At 37.6% G+C, this 25,463-nt stretch overlaps 4 protein-coding genes and 1 pseudogene across 6 annotated transcripts; 2 read left to right on the top strand and 3 right to left on the bottom strand.

Moving 5' to 3' along the window:
* The first annotated feature begins 233 nt into the window (after positions 1-233).
* On the top strand, positions 234-2,876 carry LOC117624229 (protein trichome birefringence-like 31). Its single transcript, XM_034355375.1, has 5 exons — positions 234-634; positions 996-1,167; positions 1,381-1,580; positions 1,915-2,058; positions 2,313-2,876. Exons 1-5 carry the CDS (start codon positions 234-236, stop codon positions 2,665-2,667), a joined length of 1,272 nt encoding a protein of 423 aa, XP_034211266.1. The 3' UTR covers positions 2,668-2,876.
* Positions 2,877-3,010: 134 nt separating this feature from the next.
* On the bottom strand, positions 3,011-9,232 carry LOC117624227. Of its 2 annotated transcripts, none has more exons than XM_034355372.1 (6): positions 9,143-9,232; positions 7,713-7,827; positions 5,903-7,574; positions 5,702-5,818; positions 4,783-4,937; positions 3,011-3,344 (listed from the first exon to the last, which is right to left on the bottom strand). In XM_034355372.1, exons 2-6 carry the CDS (start codon positions 7,806-7,808, stop codon positions 3,177-3,179), a joined length of 2,208 nt encoding a protein of 735 aa, XP_034211263.1. In that variant the 5' UTR covers positions 7,809-7,827; positions 9,143-9,232; the 3' UTR covers positions 3,011-3,176. The 2 variants fall into 2 exon arrangements, with proteins under 2 accessions (XP_034211263.1, XP_034211264.1); XM_034355373.1 differs by having other exon boundaries at positions 7,713-7,851; positions 9,143-9,220.
* A 1,664-nt stretch (positions 9,233-10,896) lies between these two features.
* LOC117624405 (UBP1-associated protein 2C) lies at positions 10,897-16,647 on the bottom strand. Of its 2 annotated transcripts, none has more exons than XM_034355616.1 (2): positions 15,214-16,647; positions 10,897-12,624 (listed from the first exon to the last, which is right to left on the bottom strand). In XM_034355616.1, the coding sequence occupies exon 1, from the start codon at positions 16,535-16,537 to the stop codon at positions 15,215-15,217; it is 1,323 nt and encodes a 440-aa protein (XP_034211507.1). In that variant the 5' UTR covers positions 16,538-16,647; the 3' UTR covers positions 10,897-12,624; position 15,214. The 2 variants fall into 2 exon arrangements, with proteins under 2 accessions (XP_034211507.1, XP_034211506.1); XM_034355615.1 differs by lacking the exon at positions 10,897-12,624 and adding an exon at positions 13,136-13,401.
* Positions 16,648-17,260: 613 nt separating this feature from the next.
* Positions 17,261-21,639, top strand: LOC117623778. The gene is made up of 6 exons (XM_034354749.1): positions 17,261-17,369; positions 18,411-18,823; positions 18,920-18,972; positions 19,256-19,293; positions 20,197-20,590; positions 21,142-21,639. Exons 1-6 carry the CDS (start codon positions 17,353-17,355, stop codon positions 21,373-21,375), a joined length of 1,149 nt encoding a protein of 382 aa, XP_034210640.1. The 5' UTR covers positions 17,261-17,352; the 3' UTR covers positions 21,376-21,639.
* A 402-nt stretch (positions 21,640-22,041) lies between these two features.
* On the bottom strand, positions 22,042-24,299 carry LOC117625337 (annotated as a pseudogene).
* Positions 24,300-25,463: the final 1,164 nt, after the last annotated feature.

Raw genomic sequence — 25,463 nt, 5'->3', positions numbered from 1 at the left:
GAAGAAAATCACTTGTGGCATCAAGAAGATTGTTTACTATCTGAAGGCCCACATAGGAGTTCAAAAGAACAACAGCCTTATTTCAATTTAAAATGAGAAATACCTAAAAAACTTGATCCTACCAACTGGTGGTTGCATGTGTCACTTCACCAAAAAGACTTAAAGTTCAAGGTAACCTGTTCAAGTACTTCACCAAGAAAATGTCTTTTAACAATCAAACATAAACCATAGCCATGATCTTCATCACCTCTCCCAAAATGACAAGGCACCAGCTCTCTCTTGACCGTCGAATCCAATCCCTCTTCCCGGTTGCGTTGGCTTCTCTGCTTGTCCTTGGGACTGCAAGACTAGTGCTCGACGCCTTGAAGACCAATGACAGCTTTGTCTTTCAGCTATATGGCAGGCCAAGAGGTCAACAACGGAGTCCGGCAGTTGTTGTTTCCCCTGAGGACAGGATTGATGAAAGTTGCAATGTGTTTGAAGGGAAATGGGTGTGGGACAATGTGTCCCATCTACACTATACAGAAGAGAGCTGTCCTTACTTGGTAAAGCAAGTTACCTGCCAAAGAAATGGTAGGCCTGATTCTTACTATAAGAATTGGAGGTGGCAACCTAATGACTGCAACCTCCCAAGGTAAAAAACTCTACACTTTTGCATGCATCCTAAATTCTAAGGGCACAATATGACAGTCCAAGAAAGAAACAATGAAGCAATAATCATTCTTAAAAGCAGAGTTAATGTGCTTTGAAAATTTCTTCGGAAAACATCACAAGAGGTACTGACTTTTCTTTTTCAACAGTGGCCCATGAAATTATTCTGACTGTTTTTAATCTTGAAATTGGATTTTCACTGGGAAAAAAAGTGGATTTATTTCATGCCCACTTCATGTCAATTGGGCAAGAAACTTGTTTTCAAGCAATTTAAATGGGATGTGGGTCGAACCATCTCATGTTTTTCAATTTTTTTTAGTAAGTGGCTTTGGCTTTGAATTCAGGTTTGATCCATTGAAGCTAATGCAGATTTTGAGGGGTAAAAGGCTGATGTTTGTTGGAGACTCTGTACAGAGAGGGCAGTTTGAATCCCTAGTCTGTATGGTTCAATCTATAATTCCTCAAGGAAAGAAATCTCTCCAAAGGGTCCCTCCCAGAAAGATCTTCAAAGTTGAGGTAAACATTCTACTGCCTGTAACTTAGACATTCCATATGCAAAATAACCTTCTCATTAGTGAGGCTTAAAGCTCATGTCTTAAAACACTAACCCCATGCTTACGGTAAGAGTTCAACTCCCCCTCATGCTCTTCAGGTCTTAGGAACTTCTCATTTTGTTCTACATTCATTTTGTTCTACATTTTAAGGCAAACTCTTTTTTCCCTTTCCCAGGAGTTTGATGCATCCATTGAATACTATTGGGCTCCATTTATTGTGGAGTCGATTTCGGACCATGCAACAAAGCATACTGTACTGAAACGGCTGGTGAAGCTAGACTCTATAGCTAAGCATGGAAAACACTGGGAAGGAGTAGATATCTTGGTGTTCGAGAGCTATGTATGGTGGATGCACAAGCCTACCATCAATGCTACGTGAGTGACATATTTGTAGGGGACCCCTATGTTATAATTTCATCGTTCTGATTTCAATTGGTTAACACATTTCTAGTGACATTCAATCTCCACTTTGTTGATGGTCCTGAATCCTGAATTCAAATTTCATGGCCAAACTTGGTTGATCACCTAACGTTTTATGATAGCATAGACATAAATCGCTAGGCGAAAAACCATTGCAAAAGAAAATGGTGTTGCTGCTATGGAAACATTTAAGGCATTTGTATTTAAGTTAAGTCTTGTTGAGTGAATTTTGAGAGGAGAGTCGGATTTGGGATTTGACAATGAATTATGTTTTGCTTGTCTTCCCCAGATATGGATCTCCTGATGTCCAAGAATATAATGTCACTACAGCATACAGACTGGCCTTACAAACTTGGGCAGAATGGTTGGAATCCAGCATCAACCCTGAGAGACAAAAGGTCTTCTTCATGAGTATGTCTCCAACACATTTATGGTGAGTTTCACACTTCCACTCAAACATATTCAAAAAAGAAAACAAAAGTCCTAAAACCTTTCAACCCAAATGACAGCTAAATCCAAATGCTTCACAATTATGGAATAGTTATGTTAATCCGCAGGCCTAATTCAGACCGAGTTCATCAAACCTGCCTAATCCCATGAAAATAAAACTGCTGCTTGCAAAAAGCTCTCTCCGAAGTTCTTAACTATTCTGTAATCATGAAAGCATCATTGAAATTTCTTTTGTAGGAGTTGGGAATGGAAGGCCGGAAGTGATGAGAACTGCTTCAACGAGTCTTACCCAATTCAAGGTTCATATTGGGGTACCGGTTCAAACATGGAAATCATGGAAATGATACACGACCAAATACAGGATTTGAAAGTGAAGGTAACATTTTTGAATATTACCCAGTTGTCAGAGTACCGAAAAGACGCACATACATCCATATACGGGGAACGCAAGGGGAAGCTCTTGACAAAGGAACAAAGATCTGATCCTAAAAATTTTGCTGATTGCATTCACTGGTGCCTACCTGGGGTTCCTGATACATGGAATGAAATTTTGTATGCACATTTGTTAAAGAGCCATCAAAATCTTTTGTAAGTTGAATTAAACAGTTGAGCCTTGGATAAAATCTATGAGAGGTACATTTGTATGTTAATATTGAGGATCAATAGTGCAGCATTTTGCGAGGAAGAAGAAAAGGAAATGACACCTGCGACGGAACTTGTATTTAATTTAACACTTTTGGTCTTCTTTTTCTTTTCTTCAACCGAAAAACAGCTTTATTTTGGTGACCAGAGAGAAATAAAATCCGCAACTCTTTTGTTGTTCTTCAACAAGCAAACAACTTTAATTTGGTGAGAGAAGATAAAATCCACGCACCAAGTGTATCACAGTATTGCAGCTTTCTCTCAGAAAGAAACAAATACCGACCAGAAAGAACTCAATACTATAAGGTTAACTTCTTTATTTTGTGTATTTCAACAACGAAATAGTGGCATCATCCACAATCATAAATCTTCGGTATGGTATTATTTCCAACATATTTACCTGCAAAGGCAAGCAGCCTTGTAATCAATCCAATTATTTACAGGGACGCGTTAATTTACTTAAAGGAGCTCCCATTCAGAATCACAGGCATCATGAGTTTGCAAATTTGTCATGTTAGAGAGTGTTTCTTGGCTGGAGTTTATATCAGTGTCCCCAAACCAAATTGCTAGCTGTTCATATTCCTTTGTCAGCCTCTTCTTTGATGTAAAAGCATCCTGGATTCTTTTCTGTATACCACAAAGCAAATGAAAAATTGATACAGTCAGGCTCATCATGCTAATGAGGCCATAATTTGTTGATACAGTTTCACATTTCTGATGGCATCACCTTCAAGCAACATGTTTAGTTTCTTTTCTTTACAAGAAATTTATTTATATATGAAAAATTGATAATTCATTGATTCTCAGCAAAGTTCAGATCGGTGACTGCAACCTAAATCTTTATTATGGGTTCACTGTAAATATGCCTTTTTAAATGAGAAAGAATCCAGAACCATATTATGAAGTATTTTAGATGCAAGTCTGAAATGATGCATGTAGTTCTTTATTTTCTAATTGGTTTCAACGGAAATTTGTAATGTTTGGACAAGTGAAAACCATATAACATGCATTAAGAAAATTGCGATCAATTGGGTGGATTGGAACTCAACAGATCTAATTTGCTGTGATTGCACAGTGTGTCAAACAGGGCATCTTATATGCCGGGTTCGAGCACTTCACACCAGTCTGTTTATTGCAAAAAGATTAATCAAGGATACTAACAACACAAAACATTTCATATATATGAAAAAAGGGCTGTCCGTAATCAATATTTAAAACTCATAAAATATGACTCAATTTTGTGTTCTAAAAGTTTCCGAAATAGTGGATTGAAAGGAAAAAGTGCACCAAAAGAAGTCAAAGGAATACCCTTTTAAGCATAGATAGCACAAAAGACCAAGGGAAAACTATCTGCTGTCTCTCACTCTCTTCTTCGACCTCATGGTGTGGCATGATAAACTGCCCTCGTGCAGGTAAAGTTCCATTTAAATACAGAAACAGCTATGAAGCGGGATAAATTGTCTCATAATTAAACCCAAGGAAGCTATTTAATATTAGGAGCATCACCCAAGCCAATTAGAATCTTCTAAGTAATCATTCATGCAAATAGGAGATGTAATACATTCTTAACCTACTCTGGACAGACCATTAGCAGGCATCGCCATTGAAGGAAGGAACCTTTCCCACAGTCAACCTTCAATTGCCCACTAAACCTAATTATTCCTATTTAGTGATCGAAGAGTGGAAATAAATTGTATTTTTCCCTTGAAAAAAAAAAAATAGAACTCCAGGATTTGTTCCTGAAACTAGGCCAGATTCTGGAAAGTCCGGGGCCCGAGTTGAGATGTGCAGTATACACTAATCCTCCTTTGCAGAAAGTCAATTTTTTTACATGGAAAGTCATGGTAAAGAACACTCTGTTATTATAGCCTTCAGCTTCTCTTTCCTAACATGCCCTCTGGAATTGTGACTTCTAACTAAGACTATGTAAGAACACTTCAAACACGAAACAGAGCATGCCACCATCGTGTTAATATTCATAACAAGTGCAATATGCAGAACCTTTCTAAAATAACATTTCCTTTACCTAAACAGAAAGGGAGGATTGGAGAAGTGGAAGGAATACCTTGTATGATCTTAGCTTTCTTGTTCTGCAAGAGATAGCATGTAGTACGCTATCGTCTACAATGACACAGCTCTCCTCAAGCTTCACCTTATCATGCAAATCAATGGTTTCCATGCTAGAGTGAGAAAAATCACAACTTGATTCATCTGAAAGGCCTGTAAACACTTTGCAAGCTTAGAGAGGTAGCATCCAAAACACATCATAGAAAGCAGATGCAAGGGACAGTTATGGTTTAAAATAGTTCCCTCAGTTGCCAAGTATACCAATGTGCAAAATAGCACAAAGAGGGCACTTCAGTCATAGAGTCAAAATACCAAAATAAAATCATGGCCAGCATTGTTATATATTGAAACATCATTATGAACTCTGTTCTGCATCTCAAGTATGTCATAAAGAAGGGTCAGGTCCAATTTGACATTCTTATTCATACTTGTGTATGTTAAAGGTGCATTGCAATCTTCTTCATCAAATCTCATGTGGTTATACTCCACGAAAAATATAAGGTTGTAGAACAGAAATAGACTCCTAATAGAAGTGGTTAGGACTATGATGTTACAAATTACTTTTACTAAAGGATTCTGGGCTTATAGCTTGTTATGTTATTAATCAGATGCCCTCCTCAGTTTAGAAACTTCAGGAATCTAATTGCTTGAAATGAAACTCAAAGAGGAATAAAATGAGGAAACAAACATTTAAGTTGGAAAACAAAATGGGGCAAATCTAGATCACTTAAAAGATAATACTTAGCATTAAGGTTCTGCAAGATTGAAACATAAGAATTATTATCTCATCACTATTGTTGTTACTACAATAAAAATCCAAATAAATGAAGACTCCAGACTTTGGCCAATGGGGTTTCAAAGGTGAGAGATGAGAGAGGAAATAAATTAAAGTGCCGCATATGCATTCTAGAACATACCAATATCTGAAAAGGAATTAAGAGCATCAAATTGAACAGACTCGCAGATCTGAACTTGCTGTTTTCCAGATGGTACTGTCAGAGGCAGGGTCAACGTAATTCTGGAAGTGCCTTCTTCTGTAATATATAAAAGTTAATGAATGCCTGTTGTCTAAGGAAAAACAAGAATACTTCTACAATGAGAGAACCAAAAATACTAACCAACTGGTTCCAGTGATAGGACACCTCTGAATGAAGAAAGTCCCATATCCACATCCTTAATTTTACCGGACACAGTTAACGGTGAAGCAGATGTTGGGATCTCATTAGAAACATCAGAAACACACCCAGTCTCCTCAACATAATTATGAGAACACATTGCTTCCAGGGATAAGTTTTCAGGTGAATATTCAAAGAGCCTAAGTGATTCCTTTGCATTACAGCTGCTGGAGGGTGCAATTTCCATCTCCGCTATAGTATCCTCCCCAGATACATCTGAAAATACCATTTTAGTAGTAGTATTTGAAGCACCAGAAACACTCAAAATTTCATCTGAACAAACAGTATATTTTTGCTGGGATTCAAACTCCAATCCATGTGCTGGGGATATAGGTGCAACCTCAGGCAAAAAAGTATGCCTATTTTCATAATTACTGTGAGCAAATACCTGAAATGGTGACTCTGTAAAGTGTTCTGACATAACAGGAGAAGTTAAATCCAGCATTTTTATGGAAATTTCTTCATTATTTGCATCTGAGTTTTCATTTGTCAAATTATCATCAATCTTCCCCACAGACAAGTCAGACTCTGACACCCCAAGAGTATTTATGGAAGTTGGAGAACTAAGTTGATCTGCAAGGTGATATTTAGAAGAGACAAGACTCAGCTGGTTTGCCACATGATCCATTGTACTGGGCTCTGTAGGTGATTGATTTTTAGTTGCATCTAAAGAAATTCCATTTGTCAAAACTTCGTCAATCTTTCTCGCAGAAAAGTCAGACTCAGACACCTCAAGTGTATCCATTGAAATTGGAGCACTTTGTTGATCTGCAATGTGACATTTACAAGAGATGAGACTCGGCTGGTTTGTCACAGGATCCATTACATTGGGCTCTGTAGGTGATTGATTTTCTGTTGCATCTAAAGACTCTTGATTTTCTATGGAAAAGTAAGCCTCTGAAAGCACAAGAGTATCCATTGAAGTTGGAGAATAAGGTTGATCTGCAAGGTAAAATTTACTAGAGCCAAGACTCGGCTGGTTTGTCACAGGATCCATTACATTGCACTCTGTAGGTGATTCTTCTGTTGCATCTAAAGACTTTTCATTTGTCAAAACTTCATCTATCTTTTCCACAGACAAGTCGTACTCTGACAGCTCAAGAGTATCCAATGAAGTTGGAGAACTAGGTTGATCTGCCAGTTGATAGTTACAAGACATAGTACTCAGCTGGTTTGTCACAGGATCCATTACATGGGGCTCTGAAGGTGATTTCATTTCAGTTGCACCTAAAGAATTTTCATTTGAAAAAACTTCACGAATCTTTCCCACAGATACGTTGGACTCTGACACCTCAGAACTATCCATTGATGTTGGAGAACTAGGTTGATCTGCAAGGAAATGTTTACTAGAGACAAGACTCGGCTGGTTTATCACAGGATCCATTACATTGGGCTCTGCAGGTGATTGCTTTTCAATTTCATCCGAAGAATTTTCCTCCAAGTCTTCCCTTGACTTAGTACTAATGGTAGAATTATATGTAATAGCCACCTCTTGAGCGTCATGATTAACAGGATTCCCTAAAGGAGGAATTAAATCTTGGACGACATCAGAACAGAGTTTCTTCACACTCTTGCCCACTGTCTGCACCTGGGTTTCAACATATTTAATTGTATCCTGTGAAAGAAATCATTCAATATTACGAGAGGAATTGATAGCTGCAGTCACTAGGTAGCAGCAGCAACAAAATTAATCGAAGTCCAGAAGCACTTAAGATCCTCTTTTTTGGGGTTTTTTTTTTCCTTTCATTATTACCTGATTCACAATATCATCCACCTCCTGGCAGATTGCTTCAAATTTCTGGTAAATGTTTCCAACCCAATTCATACCTTTGAGTTTTTTTAAATCCATGATGAATTCTGAACTTCACCTACAGCCAGTCAAATGATGCTCTCTTTAATGGTTTGCATTAGCCAGAGAGGACAGTACAAGTTAACATCCCAGGCAAGAAACACAATAGCAACTAATAGCCATCAAATTGACTAGTTTGAACATCTTAAAACATAAAGGTTATACTCTCACCAAAAAATATACATTCAATCCCAAGAAAGTTTCAGTGTCCTCCAAGGCTTTGTATAGAATATCACAGTATATGAAATACAAAGGGTTTGGCAGAGTTTTACAAGTACTAACACCATATGTTCACATTAAGTAACAGATTGCAAATTTTTCAAGTGTAATCAGAACTGTGCACAAAAGGCTAAGGTACAGGTTATGGGAAGCACCATAACTGCATAAAATGGAATACCAAAAACTATAGGAGACAGAATCACCACATGCGATATTTTGAAGTCAAAATAACTAGAAAATAGAATCAAAGTAAACGCTAAACCTGATGGTGAATAAATGCATGAAATGATCAATCAATAAACCAAATTATTTATGATGGAAACAAAAAGAATAAAAAACGAAAACTCAGAAAAATGTAATAAGATTGGATGTAAAGAAATAGGAAACCAAGGTCTACACAAACCACTTAAAGGAATTGAGGGTTAGCATTCTGGAGAACACAGTGAACCGAAAATATCCACGGTAACCATCACTACCGAGATTGTATGTTTGTATATTTATTTGAGGATCATATTTTGTAGAATAAATATATAAAATACTTGTTCACATACCACACAACAGTAAAAACAAGCAGGGGGGAAATCAAACACTCTCATAATTGTGCTATTCGATTTCTTCGATTTCAAAGTTCTCAAGTTCAAGAAGTTTGCCTGTTCACTAGCTCTTCAACAAAAATATATATATACGGCGTAAATTATGTACTGTCACAATTGTGCTATATATATATATGCGTCCTCCATCAATTAACCCAAGAACAAAAGCAGAGTTTTTCAAACATAAATTACGTACTCTCACAATTAGGCGATCAATTTAACTTGATCATACTCTCTGGCAATCATAGAATTCAACCTCAGTACCCCAATGCATACTTCAATTAAATCATTGTCAAAAAATTTATAATAAAAAACTGTAGCCTTCTGAATACATAAAAAGATACAGAGATACACGAACTTAATTACTACAGCTCGGAAAAAGAAAAACTTTTTCCAAAATAAGAATATGATCAACCAAAAAGAAAAAAAAAATGAGTGAAAAAGAGACGAAATTTGAATGAAGAAGAAGAGAGAAAAAAACAGCAGCACGAGGAGGAGGACGATGGAGAGGAGATGAATTACCGGAAAGCTGTAGCCTGTGGTGTGACCAGTAAGCTGAGTTGAACTTGGACCTTTGGTTATGGCACAGAGAGAGAGAGAGAGAGAAGAGAGAGTGAGAGAGGTTTAGGAAGAAGGGCTGTGGGCAGGGTTTTAAGAACCTCTTTCTTATGTTAATTACTCAAATAATACTTAGTTAAAAATTACAAAACATAAGTAGGTATAATTTTAGTCCGACTAAACTTCTAAAGGGGTTTTTTTTTTTTTTTTGATAAGGTTTATAGAGATATAGGAAAAGTTACAAGACAATGATGACCAAAAGTTTATTGATCCCATTATTGTATGCATTATAACATTTTGTTTTCCTTTTCATTATAATTTGATCTGAAAATATTTAAATTGAAAGTGACTTTTAATTAGTACTCAATAATTGAGAGTAAGGTTTAAAGATTATGTTATTGTTCCTGCCTTTCACATTTGAATTTCGGATAGTTTTTTTGCTATCTTTTGTACTCTTGTAGAATGCTTCTATTTTATAGAGCATCTGCTCCAACAAAAAAAAAATAAGTAAAATAATTAAGGGTAAGCTAATGGATGTATTAGTCGGATGACTTCGCTTTTATATGCGGAGAGGCTCACTTGATCCTTTCAGCCTTAATCCACTTTTGTTTTTCGTCCAAAAAAATAATCCACTTTTGTTTCTGTTAGTTTTCTTCATGGAATAAAATCTGTCGCTTTCTATAAATATATAAAAAAATAATTGATTTGAAATTAAAAATTGGAAGTATCATCTTCTTGGCTTTCATACAGAACTTGTGAAGTTTCAACATGAATTAAACAAGAACCAAATTCTGCGGCACGGTTAGCATAAAGTCTTCCAACTCATGAAGATTAAAAGATTTTAAAAAATCATGACAGTTAAAAAGAGTCGCATTGATTGACCCCCCCAAAAAAAAAAAAATTTCGCATAAACCTTGGACTGGTGTAGCCTTTGTAAGTCGACTTGAATTAAAAGCCACAACCTCTAATGAATCTGATTCCGCTATGACTATGAATTAACAGTTTATTCTGTTTATGTTGACAGTAATTTATTACGACCTGATAAAAGGTGTTTATAAAAAAATAACAAGGCTTATAAGTCCCCTTGTTAATTAAAAAAAATAAAAAATTTCCAAAGAATATTAAAGGATAAAAAGGGGTGTTAGTCGTCCAAATTTTAGGTGTGCTCCCAAATGATATTGGATTCAAACTGTACATGTGCGTGTGAGTTTCCCACCCACTCTCCTAACTCCAGCAAAAAAATAAATTATTCGTTTTGGGATTTTGCATAGAACCTAAAGATTTAAGAGTTAGAGAGTAAAATAATTGGCATGGCTATCATGATTCAGTATGTCTTGTTCTATCAATTTCTGAATTGAACGAAAAGTCGAGGTCAAGTAACTTATATTAAAGAAATTTTGGAAAGGTTGGAGTTGGACTAGTTGATTGTGTCCGTGTCCTTATACCGACACACCCAAGTTCGATCCCCTAAAAAAAATATATTATCTAGTAAAAAAAGAAAAATACATTTTGGGATAGCCATTACTCTTTTTGGGGGGTCAATTCTTAATTGAACAGGCACATTTATGATGTCATGGTTGGATATCATACACGACTATGCCAACTTGAAGCAGCTGAGTTGAGTTGAGGCCAACTAAATTGGCTTTTAAGTTTCCACATGCTTATCCAAGTCGCCAATTGATGACAAAATCCACGTCATAAATAAAACAAAGGCACCAAGAATAAAGTTGGATATATTGATTCTGCATTCACTTTTCATTAACTTTTTATCGGTCAGGTACAGAGGGTATTTTCAATTTTAACATCAAAGGATTTCAACTTTATACAAGAAAGACACACGTAGCGCCCGGCATCATTTATCCGAAAGGAAAGCATGAAGCATGATGCCTTTGGCAGCCACCATTCGACATCGTTTTTAGGCATTGGGAGCTTCAATGCAGCAAATGTCATCTGCACCCCGATAACCACTCTGCTGGTCGGTCATCTGGCAGGTGTTTGTTAACACAATTTCCCTCCTTACATCACTTGTGGCCCTCGAATTGAACACCACCCTCAACACCAAAAACTCACTCGCAGTGAACCAAAAAAAGAGAGGGTAACTCAAAATTTCAGAAAATCAAGCGTATATAATGCAATGGTTGTCAGCCACCATGTACAAGAACATACGGAAGACATGAAGAAACAAAGAAACAAGCACGTCCAGCCACTAATTGAATAACAGCACACAAAGAATCAAGACGTCATACAGAACTAAATGTCTGAAATTGTGCAACTTGCATGTTTATCTATCATAATAAAAACAACTAGAAGCCCAGCAACATCTAGTCGACCCATTTTTCACTTAACGCATTTCCACAATCATTCAATTTAAAAGAAATTCAGCTTACAGCCACAGCAAAAAGTCAAGGCAAACTTCTAATGATGATGGCGACCACTTCAATACTTATTTTACATTTCCTAGAGATGTCAAGAACACTATTTTCCCGACAAAGCTAGGGAATTTAGCATAGGACACGAGACAAACCACTTTTTTTTTTTTTTTTTCATTTTGTGGGGGAAATTCAACCCTCCAAACTCAGAAAAGAAAGAAACAGAATAAAGGACTACAGGCCAAAGAAAGCCATATTAGTCTAGTGGTATTTCCCTCCACCTTGTTAGAAGAGGTTCGAAGTTCGAAATTTGAAAAGATAAAAAAAATGTGTAACTAGGAAATCCAACACATCCGCGTAGGGACGCTGATAGCTCAGTCACGAAAGAGCATATAATTATTAGGAGGTCATTCCATATCTATTGGAACCAGGAAAGAGCAAAGACTGAAACCTGCCTAAAAAACAGCAGATATAGCTCAACCATAAGTCACAATAAATGTAAATGAGCAAGTCAGTCAACCTACACCAAACAATCTAACCTACACCAAACAATCTAAAAATAAATAATAAAAAAAGGAAAGGAGAAAGCTACATCATCACACTGGATACAATGGATAGACCAGCAGTGTCAAAATCGCTGCACTAGAGGATAACTACATAGAAATTGAACTGAGATGCAGCACAAGGTCTACTAAGAAATCAAAAAACCATGATAGACCAAAAAGCTGTCATAAAAAACTAAGCAGAAACAACACAATGCGCAAAGCTGGCCCTCTCACCCACCCATCCCCATAAAAAATAAAAATAAAAATATTCATGTCCATAAACAAATGAACATCTCCTAACAATCAACAAAAACCTCCCCTCAAACTGAGAAACACCACAGGAACCAAAACATAATAAACCGTCCATCAAAACTCAATTGCAGTCAATGCTACACTCACTTTCAGAAAGTCCAACAAAGACAGCTAATCATAAAGGCTTGATGTATGTTCTGCCATTTTCACAATCAAGATTTCTACTGTCACCAACACAACAGAGCTTTTTATTCAACAACCAGAAGCCTACTATGTTCCGCTGCAACAATATTACCACAAAATATAAGCACTGTCTATACAAAAATATACATATCACACAAGGCTAATCTTGACCTCCTCTGATGAATAATCAAACCCTTAGATATTTATCAAAGTATAAACATGGAGGCGAAATGAAACCTCACAACGAATAAAATAACAAACTCACGAATAAACACACTGCAGTTATAGAGACAATATGGTCAAGACATCTGATAAATAGGGAACCAAAATTCCTGCAGTGGGTTTAGAAACCAACAGAAAACAATTATGCTTTTTCATAAAAAATATAGGTAGGGAATAACCTCACCAGCAGAATCAGAACTGTGTACATTTAAGATTGTTACGTGTGCGTGCATTTCTAATACAAAAATAACAGCAGTAATAAACTAGTTAGCAGCCACCTTGAAGAGCTCCATAAAAACAAAGTCACACCAATAATCAAATAAACATGTCAGAGAAACAACGGCCATACATATTTTCTCGATGTAAAAGAAAATGTAAATCTGCAATTATAAAAACAAAACTATACTTTATATTGAAAAAAAACATAACTCACATAACACATCAGTACCTGACAGAATACAAAAGACTAATCTAATTTAGTCACTTTGGCTACCACAACTCAGAAACAACCTACATCTTAAAAGGTTCAGATGATGTGAGGAAGAGGCGATAAAAGCACAGCTAATACAATCATCAAACCAGAGCATATATCTGCAATCACGCAATCACCAGAACCAGATAAAGCATCAGCGCCCAACAAGCGGTCATACACCTGAATCAAACATCCATCAACAACTCAATCCATCGCTCAATTGAACCATAAAGCACACAAACAGCTCCACTCAACAACCATGCAAAACAGAGTTCACGCAACTTGAAATAAATAACCAAAACAGCACACAAAGCATGGCGTGTGTTACCCAAATTTTTTTTTTTAATACAGTGGTAAAACAAGAGAGAACAACCAAGCTGAGAAATGCAGCCATTAATGACAAGAAAAACCAAAAATGCCCAAAAACAAATTTATGGCACAGCCAAATCAAATTTCTGAAAATGACTTCTATTATCTTACAACAGGCTACAAATATGTAGCAGCATTTTAAAGGGGGCATAATAGTAACATTTACAATAAAGAGTTGGCTCCCATCAATCAAAATCAATTTGATGGTTTAATGCAGAACTAGAGCCCAAGCCAGAGTTTCCATCCAACAAGTTAAAAAACACATTTTCATCATATAAACGTGTGTATTTGAGAATACATTAAAAAGGAAAGCACCAGCATAATCCCACTACTTTATTAACCATTCAACTAAATTGTATCACTAAAGATCAACCCATACAATTTCAACTACATTAGCCTCAATGTCTAAAGCCAAAATTTATTCGTCACCTCCAAATAATTCAATCACAGTTCACATCTGAAACCTTATATTTATTCAAGAATACTTATATCGAGAGACACTCAAAGAATGGGATGAAAACTACACACTGAGAAAACTCCAACCCCACACAAAGCTCATCAGGCATGTAATACCATGATCATCACATTTGAACGTAAAATTATGTTACGATGTTGAATCAATCCCATCACATCCCAAATGAAAACTATACCACCAGACACAAGAAAAAAAGCTTCCCCCAGCGCCCCAGAAAAAGAGACATTTGGGACCTCAATACAAATTAATTTAAAATAAAACGCGCATGCAACCTCATCCATACTCGAACAAAATCACTGAACAAAAATGTTTGACAACACAATCAACTGAACAAAGCATCTCTTAAAGACCCAGCATCCCAGCATCCCTACAATCATCCATATGTAAGAGGTAAAAAGTAAAAATGAATGCATCATCCAGTTTTATGAAATACATTAGTTAAGTAAAAGTAGCAAACACGACAATAACAGAAATATGTACTTCAACTATCACAGACTAAAACAATAAGCAATGTGAAACTCATTAAAACTCAAACTCAAACTCAGTCATATGAGCTTACTAGAAATTAAAATATAGGCTAATATAGGCACAAGATAGGCTAAATGCTCCTCCTTGTTTTTATTTTATTTTATGACGAATTAGATTCAGTTGGCAACTCCATTGGTTTAGGTTGTTTACTACATATGATCTAACAAGATAGATTATAACATAACTGTTACATATTTTATCTTATAATTATGCTCAGATTGAAACTTTAGAGGCAACACTAGGAAAATAGGACACAGAGAAGTGCATGAAAATATTTGACACAAAAAAAAAAAAAAAAAAAAAAAAAAAAAACACTCATAACGAAAGAAGGCAAAGAAAAGAGAAATACTACAACCAAGGGAAAAATTATGCAAAAAGAAAACACTTCGCAACAAAACCAAAGTGAATTTAAACAGTCACAAAGACAAGGAAATTCACGAACAGAGACGCCATGGATCCTAGGCAAGGCACGTGTAACAAAGAACAAATGCAAGAACTGACGCAAAGGAACAACCATTATAAAGCAACAACCACGCAAGCCACAATGCACAGTGATCCTAACAAAGCACCAATTAATGCATCAAAAAATCACTAGCACAGTATTAAAGCAACGAAAATACCTCAGTAATAAGGTGGCACATTCGGGTACATCCCCCCTGGCGGAACCCTAGGCATGGGTGATGTTCCAGCTTGCTGGTGGTGCTGATTCTGATAGGACGACAAGCCGTAGTGCCCGCTCTCTGGGAACCTACTAGAGGGCAACCCAGCTGAACTTGGCGCCAATCCATACAAAGACGACCCAGTACCCACACCGCCACCGGGAGCTCCACCACCAGACGCAGCACCACCAAGTCCACCACCAGCTCCACCCAACCCACCAGTGCCACCTAAACCATAACCCACCGAACCAGGACCGCCGTAATTACCATAAGGCCCACCCAACCCGGCCCCATACCCACCACCAGCACCCAAACCCGAATTCACCTGATTTCCAACAGACGACAGCCCGGGGCCACCCAATGGATGATGACCCAACGGAGGTGGGCCCTGGTGCCCACCGGAAAACCCACCATACGACCCAATCCCACCGGGCCCGCCATACTGCCCGGCAATCGAAGACGGTTGTGCCAGCCCCATACCATCCCCGTGCGCATTAGGGCCACTCCCAGGTCCTTGACCCTGACCGGGCCCGTCTGGCTTGCCCTTCTTCCCATCAATCGCCAATTTACAAGTCAATTGTCTCCCCTCGATGTTCTTCACCGGATCGACCAGCGCAGCCTGAGCGCCCTCCGGAGTCTTATACACAAACAGCGCGTACCCTTTGCACTTCCCAGTCTGCTTGTCAAACCCTAGCGGCCCCTCCTCTATCTCCCCATAGAAAGAAAAATGCGCCAAGAGCTTATCCGCCGGCATGTCGTACGGCACATTGGCTACATAAATCTTCCGCAACGACACGTCGGCTGCGTTGTTGGAGCTGACATTGGAGCTCGAATTCCCTGCGGCCGCGAGCTGAGTCACGGTCATGCGACCGTCGATCTTTTTGCTCGGCTCTTTTAGGGCTAAGAGCGCGCCGTCGACGTGTCTAAATGTGACGAAGCCGTAGCCCCTAGATTTTCCGGTGACCTTATCGAGGATGACAATGGCCTCCTCGAGCTCGCCGTAGGCGGAGAACAGAGCGCGGAGGCCCTCGGTGGTGGTGTCCCAGCCGAGGCCTCGGATGAAGAGCTTGCGCTGCGAGGCGTCGAGATCGGCGATCGATCGGACGGCGTCAAGGACGTCGACGTGGCGGGTGACGGCGTCTTGGAGAATGTCGATGAGTTGATCGGGGTTGAATCGCTCAATGAGCTTGCGAGCGTCTTCAGGGGAGAGTTTAGGGATGGAGGAGGGGTCGGTGTCCAGAACGACGCCGTTCTCGTCCAGCTTTCGCTTCTTAGATGGATCCATTGGGAGAGAGAGGAGAAGATAAACCCTAACCCTTTGGATGAGAAACAGAGAGAGAGAGAGAGTAAGGAGGTGAGGGTTGTGAATCTTGTGACTGCGTATTCGGAGGAGTTTGCTTTGATTCTTCTGTGTGGTCCCTTTTTATATATTGGTTTGCACAAGGGATGGGCTGCTGTCAAAGAGCGGCGTTGGGTAAGTTGGGCTTCTTAAGAGCCCAAATCCATATAACTTGCTCCCTTTAACTTTACTAGTTGTAATGGCCCATCATCCCATCATCATTGCAACGGGCCTCTTTCGAGTCCAATTTCCCCTTTTCTAAGCTCGATCGGTGCATTGTTGGCCAATTCCCTGATATTTTAAACATCTAGGGCTAGTGATTGACTAGCACAGTACTGGAACTTGGTTTGTAAGATGTCGTGAGTTTATTCTTGATGAGATCTCGTTCTTTAGTTCTTTATTGGTTTCAAAGTGCATGGTGTGACTGCACTTATACGTTTGTTCTCTCTTGATGAAATGTATTTTTATATGTTTGTGTCTCTCATGTTCATGTTTTGTCTCCCTTTAAATGGTAAGGCCATAATTTTTGTCTACATTATTAAACAACAAATGTATAATTTTAGTCCACATTATCATGGGAGACGAGCACATGTGCGACTCGTCTTAGCAAAATCTGTATGGTATATATATTTGGGCCAAGGCCCAAGCCGTTTTGTTTTGTCGAAAAGGCGGGTACCAATTGAAAGCTCTAAAATCCGCGTTTTGTGGCAAAACGGGTCTGGTTTGCCTGCACCCTCGTCTACCTTATCTTCCACCTTGAAATGCCGTTCTTTCACCTGTAAGTTGGCTCCTCTCTCTCTCTCTCTCTCTAGAAGATTAACGCATTTCTTGAAAGCGGTTTCCTCCACATTATGTTTCTCTTCTTGCCCATTTTCTCAATCACCTCCAAAAATTGAGACTTTAAAAGAAATTAGAGGAAAAGCAAAGATTGTGAATGCTTCAGTCTAGTTTTATACTTTTCCTGTTTTGTATTCTTAATTGATTTTTCCCTTATGAAAATAAAAAATGAAAGAAAAAAAAAGGGGGGTTTATATCCTCCGTAAGTGGCAGTTTCATGAATCAAAGTTTGTACTTTTTCTGACCTCAGTGCAGATTTGGTGTGTGCTATATAATTGGGTTTATATGCAAATGTCAGAAATGTGCATCAGAACTGAGGTTTCCTAAGTGATACTAGTGGTGACATATGCAATACTGATAATTGAAAAGAGTTGTCAATGTTCAAAGGATTGTTCTACTGCTAGCATGAAGATTTGAGTTCAAATCCCTAGTGCGGCTGGTTCTATTTAGCAATGATAAGCTCAATAGGGTGATTTCATCATGCAATTAAAATGAAGTTTATCAATTTGCATACTTGCTGAGTAGCTGACAGTGCTTAGGGTGGGGAATTGTCACACATTTGATGTTTTTATATGTCATCAAACTGAGTTGTTACCAGTACAGTTACTCTATGAGTAAACTTGCCTCTCAGGTTTCTGTTCCTTATTTCGACAACACTTCTACGATGGCTATGTAATAAAATACCAACCATGTTGGCGTTCCGGTGAAGTTCTTGGACAAATGGTCTCGCATGTAGTTAGTATATGTCCCTTGTATGCATGATAATTTGCTTGGACGATTTGAAAGTCCATGCATATGGAGGGTTTGCATCTGATTAATATTGTGGTAGAGTTATTTCTCTCCTGCATGTATGGGGCATTTATTATTAAGTGATTTATATACACATGTATGGTTGATAATTTTAATAAATGAAATCAGCTTCAGATTGATCTGGAATTTGTATAACCGCCATCCTGATATCACATTTTTGAGTTTCTGTCAGGAGATTGACTGCTCCACACTCAACTCTCAATCACGTTCCGCTGTTTGGTTATGTGGTGGAACCCACTCACTTCCCACAGAACACACATCATTTGAATTATCATTTACCTGTTTTGAAGAATTGGCCTCCCTTGTATGCTTTTGTTCATTCATTGCCTAGATTTCATTCTTTGGGAGGCATGCACATTAGTGCTGACATGGCTGAGAAATTCGATATTCTCAACATCTGCCATTCTATACTTGGCATGAATTCATATGAGAAGCAAAGCTCGATGTGGGAGGTTCAATCGATGCATCATACTGACTCTCCAGACAGTATTAGCAAGGAAGAGAAGGAAAGACAGAGACGAAAAAAAATAGGACTAGCCAACAAAGGGAGAGTACCATGGAACAAAGGCAGAAAACATAGTTCGGGTAACTAGAGATAAGAGTGTAATTTTTTTTATTTATTGGATTTTAAATCTCATACATTTGGTTGAATCTAAAGTTGTGATCTTCCACGTAATGCAGAGACTTGTAAGCGAATCAAACAGAGAACAATAGAAGCCTTAAAAGACCCCAAGGTGAAGTCATGTAAGATTCAATAAGTTTTATGATATTTTCTTTGCGATATGGGTGTTTTTGAATTAGCACGTAAGAGTTTATATGATTATATCAAAAGGTTCAAAAACAGAATTGTTTCTAAAATGGGTGGAAGAAGGTTGTCATTCATATTGTTGGATTTCCCTTTTCAGTTAAAAGCACTGCACAACTCATGTAAGGAGAAAATAAAAAGGCTTTCATTTTTCAATCAACTGTTTTTTTAATAAAAATATTGCTCTTTCGTTCACCCTCAATTGGTTTCAGGTTAGAAAGAAGATGTCTGAGCATCCCCGTCCTCATAGGTACACTCACAATCTTTGTCAGATATAATTAATTAGCTGTGAAGCATAAGAACTTTTTTTTTTTTTTTTCTCTGTGGCAGAAGCATAAGAACTTTATAAATTAATTAGCAGGGTTGTTGTTAAACTTTCAAATACCAAGAGTACATTTAGGCTTTGACCGAGTGGAAAGTAAATTGTAGTTTACAACCCAATGTCGAGTTTGGTTATATGCACAGAGATGGAAAGAAGGCAGATGCTGTGATTGATGCCTATTTGATTACTCCCAAAATGATTACATGTACGGAAGTCAGGAACTTAATGCTGTAAACTTGTTGGCAGGCACCTTTAAGGTTGAACGTGTTCTAATGGTCGATTCTTGTTAGAATGGTTATTAGGCCTTTATGAGCCATTGGATTGTCATTTTGAATAATGTTTGTGTAATGTCATAAGTAGTACGGTGATATAATGTAAAGGAAAGCAAGCACCCTGACTTTATGTTTATTTCTTTCTCAAATTCTCCTGTGAGAATAGTTTGGCAAGTTAATCAGTCATTCATCAAAGGAAGAGGGGAAAGAAATAAATTTGTGCAACCCCTTAAATGGGCCTCAGATTGTATTATGAACTTTGGATATCTACTTGTAAGCTTTATCTTGCCTTTTTTGGGAGGGAGAGAGAGAGAGAACACTTAGTTTAAGGTTTTTTAGACCTGCTAAACAAGTAAACATGATTTATTATTTTTTTATTTTTGTTTCATGAACATAATATGACCAGTAGAAGCCAATTGCTGTAGCTTGCAGTGCACCTTTGATGAAAAATACATTTTCTATTTTAGTATTTTCTTTTTTCTTTGTTTAAAGTTATTTCTTACTCTGAATGGCTGAGTCCAAGGCAAAAAATTTGACAAAAAAATGGACTGTTATGTAGTGCCGAGTCCAAGGCAAAAATGCGTTCTTCACTTAGACGTGTTTGGGGACAGCGTTTAAAATGGAAACGATTGAGGGAGAAATATTTTCTGTCGTGGGTTGAAAGCATAGCAGAGGCGGCTAAGAAAGGTGGTAGCGGACAGCAAGATCTCTGTTGGGATAGCTATGAGAAGATACATCAAGAATTACATCTCCAACAGCTTCAACTGGCTGCGGAAAAGAAAAAGGAGAAGGCGAAAGAGAGGACAAAGAAAAGAGCAATGAAAGCAGAACAAGTTAAAGCAAAAAAAATGGCAAGGCTTGCTCGTGAGAGGAGAAAAGATGGAGAAGTCTTTGACGATACTGAAGGGATGACAGTTCTTCAAGGGCAGAATTGTAAGCAGAGATTAATGAAGGTAATTGCTCAATAGGCAAGACAATACTAAATGATAGCTGGAAGCAATTATGTAGTTCACCATATAAAAGCTAGAAATACATGACATATCACTTACAAACTTAGCATAAATAGTTTCACTACACATACAATGTTAAGTTCATGAGTAGGTCAAAGAGAAGTGAGTTTTGGAGGGGGTGCTTTATAGTTGGAATCTGTTTAAGATTGCCCCGTAATGCCTTGATATATGTAAATAAAGAAACTGACGGTGGATAGAAAAAATGGGTAATGATTGCTTTTCATATTTGTGACAGGACTATCTTGTATATTGCAAAATTATTTTCCTGATTCATAAACCAGCTTGGAAATTTCTTCTTCTTGAGGCCAATATGAAATCCGCACTATCTCACCCTCTGTTCTTGATGTCTTGGATTTAAACATTTAGGGAACCTTGCTAGATCAGCATATTAATTCTTTTCCTTCATGTTTTCTAATCTGTTGCTTTTAAATGGCATCATCTTTTCCAATGTTGTTTGTTCGAGTGTGTTACTGAATTCGCTTTATTCTTAATAGCTTGAAAGAAAAACTTCAACAAATGGACAACCTGCTGCTCGAGGGGACATAGTCATGTCGCAAATCTCAGCTTTCGAGAAACTGGATCTAGAGCTTATAAAGAGGGAAAAAATGCAGAAAGAAGTTTCATTCGCAGACCAGATCAGAGCTGCCAAAAACAGAAGAATGGAATTAACTATGGTAGCCTCATCCTCTGTTCATGCAGCCAACAAGAAACCAGGGGAGTATGCTTAAATTTCCACATCCTTAGCAGCAGTTGAAATAGAGATGTATGGAGGGCAACTTATTTTCTTCTTTAAGAGGATTTTTATGTAGCTTAATGTTCATTTGTTTGATGGTTTGTAGGAAGAGAAAATATCGGACTCTTGGACGCATTTTTCCAACTAGTCGCAAGAGTCCCCTCATTTGTTTTCAGGGCTTCATTGAGGTCCATCCGGCTACAGTGCAGCGTTTTTATGTGAAAACTTTGTTACGTGAATCTGTCATGACCAGAAATCATATCATCCGCTTTCAAGCCCAAGGTTTTGTAAGTTAAACAGGGAAGAAAGTAAACGATAAGTTGTGAGATTTGTAGTTTATTTTTTCCGAAATAAATCGGACAGCAGCGTCATATATTATCTTTGCTTTTCTTCAGATCTATCAGAAACAGCATAGTGAGGAGTTCATAATGATGTTGTAGATTTTTCCTGCAGCTGAATTGGGTAATGGTATTGTATTTTCACTAGTCTGCATGAGTCCAGTTACTTTAAAAAGAACAACTTTAAAAAAAAAAAAAAAAAAAAAAAAAAAAAAAAAAAAAAAAAAAAAAAAAACTGAAAAAGCAAAATAAAAAGTACAATATTAATAATATATATATATATATATATATATATATATATATATAGCCTCCAAGCCTTCTTTTCATTCTGTTACCATCACATAGAGTATGTCTTGTAGATTGTCTATGAATTGAAAATACACATATCTCCATGTCTTGTTAATAATTAAAAACCACAAACTCCCCAAAATCCCAAATTGAACCCCAATGCAGTGAAAATATAAAACCATGGAAGTTGATGAAGCCTATTGTCCACGTCTTTGTTGTTCTTGTTATCTGCATCAATGCCCTTATTTGGTCTATACTTATTTGGAAGTGGGGCACCACAAAGTTTTGGATTCCCTTCAAAGGCAGAAGAGTTGAAGCTTTGGAGTTGGGTGCCTGTTGGTATTGGTCTTTCAAGATTATTGTATGAGACATTAAATTCTTTTAAGAAATTAAGACTTGCCAATGATGATGGGATTATTCCAAATAAGTGATTTGTTGAGAAGTCCAAAATCTCTAAATTTTTGAGGTTAGATATTTGGTCTGGAATGATACCGGAGAAATTGTTGTAGCCAAGAGCCAACCCTTGGAGAAGGTGTGATTGGCCAATTTCAGTAGGTATTTCACCAACAATGTTATTGTTAGATACGTCTATCCATTGTCGGTAAAAAGACAATTTCTGGGATGGAAAAACTTGAATTCCACTCATGAAGCCGAAGATCGGCAATTCAAATTCATATTTGTCTGCCTGAGATGCAAGAGGTTCATAAAGCAACCTTGGTAGTCTACAAAGTTGCTTTGGAAATTCCCCTGAAATTCGGTTGTTTGACAAGCTAATATAAAACAGTCTAGGAAGAATCCCTAACCAACTTGGAATTGGCCCTGTGATTTGATTAAAATCCATAACCAACATCTCTAGATTCTTGAGCTTTGATAACCATACAGGTATTTGACCAGTGAGGTTGCAATAAAACAAAGAAAACACCCGAAGATTTTGGAATCCGTCAAAATCAACCATGTCATCATCAGATGGCATTCCCTCACCCACAAAGGAACCACTAAGCAAGAGTGCGTGAAGATTTCTGCAACTCATCAATATCTTCATTGCCCCTGTGAGGTTGGTGAATCGGTTGTAACCAAGAGAGAGGAAGGACAAGGATTTCAATGAAAGAATCTCAGCTTCTATTTGTCCCTCTAGATGATTTTCAGACAATCCAATGGCTTTTAGGGACCTACACGAGTAAAGGCTTCTTGGAACCGTACCAGTGAAGTTATTCTTCCTTAGGTCAAGTTTAGTAAGTTGACTAAGTCTGGAAAAATCAAGCATGGAGATATCTCCTTCCAAGTTGTTGAATCCCAAAAGCAATTCTACAATTTTTGTGCAATTTATCAAAGATGGGGGCAAAGCACCTTCTAAATTGTTGAAATCAAGGTTCACAAACTTCAACTTAGATAGCTTCCCCAAATTGAGAGGAAGCTTGCCGCCAAAATGATTATAGTAGAGATCAAGGGTTGCGAGGTTACTGAGGTTGACAATATTATCACTAATGGCTCCATGTAGTGAATTGAGAGGTAATGAAATTTCTTCAAGTTTGGTAGCATTATAGATATCTTCTGGAAGTAATCCAGAGACGTAATTGTGACCGGCATGAAAAACTTGCAGTTCAGAACACTTCCCTAGCCCAAGAGCAAGGTCGCCATTAAAGAGATTGGAAGAAAAATCCAATAGCCTAAGGAAGGGAGAAGAATGTTGGAGACAAATAGAGGATGGGACATACCCTGTGAAGGTATTGTTGCTGACATTGAAACTAGTCAAGTTGCTTGCTTGTTGGAAGAATGAAGATGGAATTGCACCAAAGAAGCGATTGCTGGACAAATCAACTGTCTTGATATTGCTGGATGATAGAGAAAGTGGTAGTTCTCCAAAAAGACGGTTATAGCTCAAATCAAGGATCACAAGTTGATTCAAAGACAAGAAGAATTGAGTTTCAAGTGAACCATATAGTGAATTGTGGGAAAGGTTCAAGTGGGTGAGATGGGTGAGATTTGCAAGTGAAAAGGGAGAGATACCTCCTTTGAGCCCTTTGGAAGGTAAGAGCAACGGGTGACCCAACCATCTTGATCACAAGTGATGCCCTTCCAACGACAGCAATCAAGAGATGTCCAATTTAAAGGAGGAGAAGATAGAGTGGAGGCAAAAGACAGGAGGAAGCTGCGTTCAGTTTGCTTGCAGGCATGAATATTTGTAGATATAATGCAAGAGAGTAAGAGGAAGAGAAGGAAGCCATGTGCCACTAGGTTATAAGCTTGCACTAGCATGTTGCTTTGTGTATGTGCCGTTGCTCACATGTATTTATATATATATGAACAACCATGCTTGAAAATGATGCAAACCACCACCACACAATGCAAATTGAGAAGTCGGGAAACAACAACCACTGAATGCAAATTATTGATATTGAAACTTTTGGGCCACCAGAACAGGATTTGGCCTTCACGAAGTACTCAAAAGTTGTTGCCGTGATATATCATGTATGTTTTGACTATTTCCTTTTATTTTTAAGTCAGCTAATAACTGATACCAGCTCATCTTCTTGTTGATGACTCAAAGTCCAACTTCAAAGTTGTTTTTCTTGTTGATGACTCATCTTTGTCTTTTGAGTATCTTATCTCCACACGTTTGACGTGTGCTTTCCCTCATTGGTGTTTTCTTTCATTATAATGACAATTTTTCAAGGACTTTGGAAGATATATGGTGTTATTTTTCTTGCCAGATTGATATGGCCTGAGAGTGACAGTGCCAGTCAAGCCTGATTCAACATTATACATTGACGTCCTATTCATGTTCAAAGTTGTTTTCTTGTTGATGATTCTTCTAAGAATATTCAAAATTGGAGCAACTACTTAATAACGTTTCTTGGTAGCAACTACTTAATAATGTCAAAATCTTGAAATTACGTGCTATAAAAAGTATTTTTGACCAAGGAATTTCATAATGTGATTAATTAAACGTAGCCTATATGTAATTAATTAAACGTAGAACTGTTGGATTTGTTTAATTCATGAGAGTTCACCAAGGAATTTCATAATGTTTCTCGAAATATGATGAGAAAGGGGGGGTTGTTTGGAATTACTTTTCCCTCATTAAAGGACATTCCCAAAAGTTCAATATTCTTTTGCTCTTATGTTTTATGTCACTGATGATATCAAAATACAATTAATATAAATGAGGTAGTTTGTAGAGGACAAGCATAAATCTTTTTCATGTATAAATCCTATCCTAGGATTCTAATGTGATTACTTTTTTTTAAGGATTGAGGTACGTCTGAATTCATACTGAAATTCTACATAAGTTATCTCTCACAAAACTTAGCCACCATATTCTCTCTATCTCACACAAGGCTCCGGCCACCCGGTTTTCCTTGAAACACCCTACCTAACTTAGGCATCGGAGAGTCTTTGGCCAACACTGTAATAATCCAAAACAAAATATCTAAAATGAAATAAAATATCTAAAAAG

Source organism: Prunus dulcis, chromosome 4 (genome assembly GCF_902201215.1).
Source record: "Prunus dulcis chromosome 4, ALMONDv2, whole genome shotgun sequence".
Taxonomy (NCBI): Eukaryota; Viridiplantae; Streptophyta; class Magnoliopsida; order Rosales; family Rosaceae; genus Prunus; species Prunus dulcis.
This window is presented reverse-complemented; position numbering and strand designations above follow the sequence as displayed.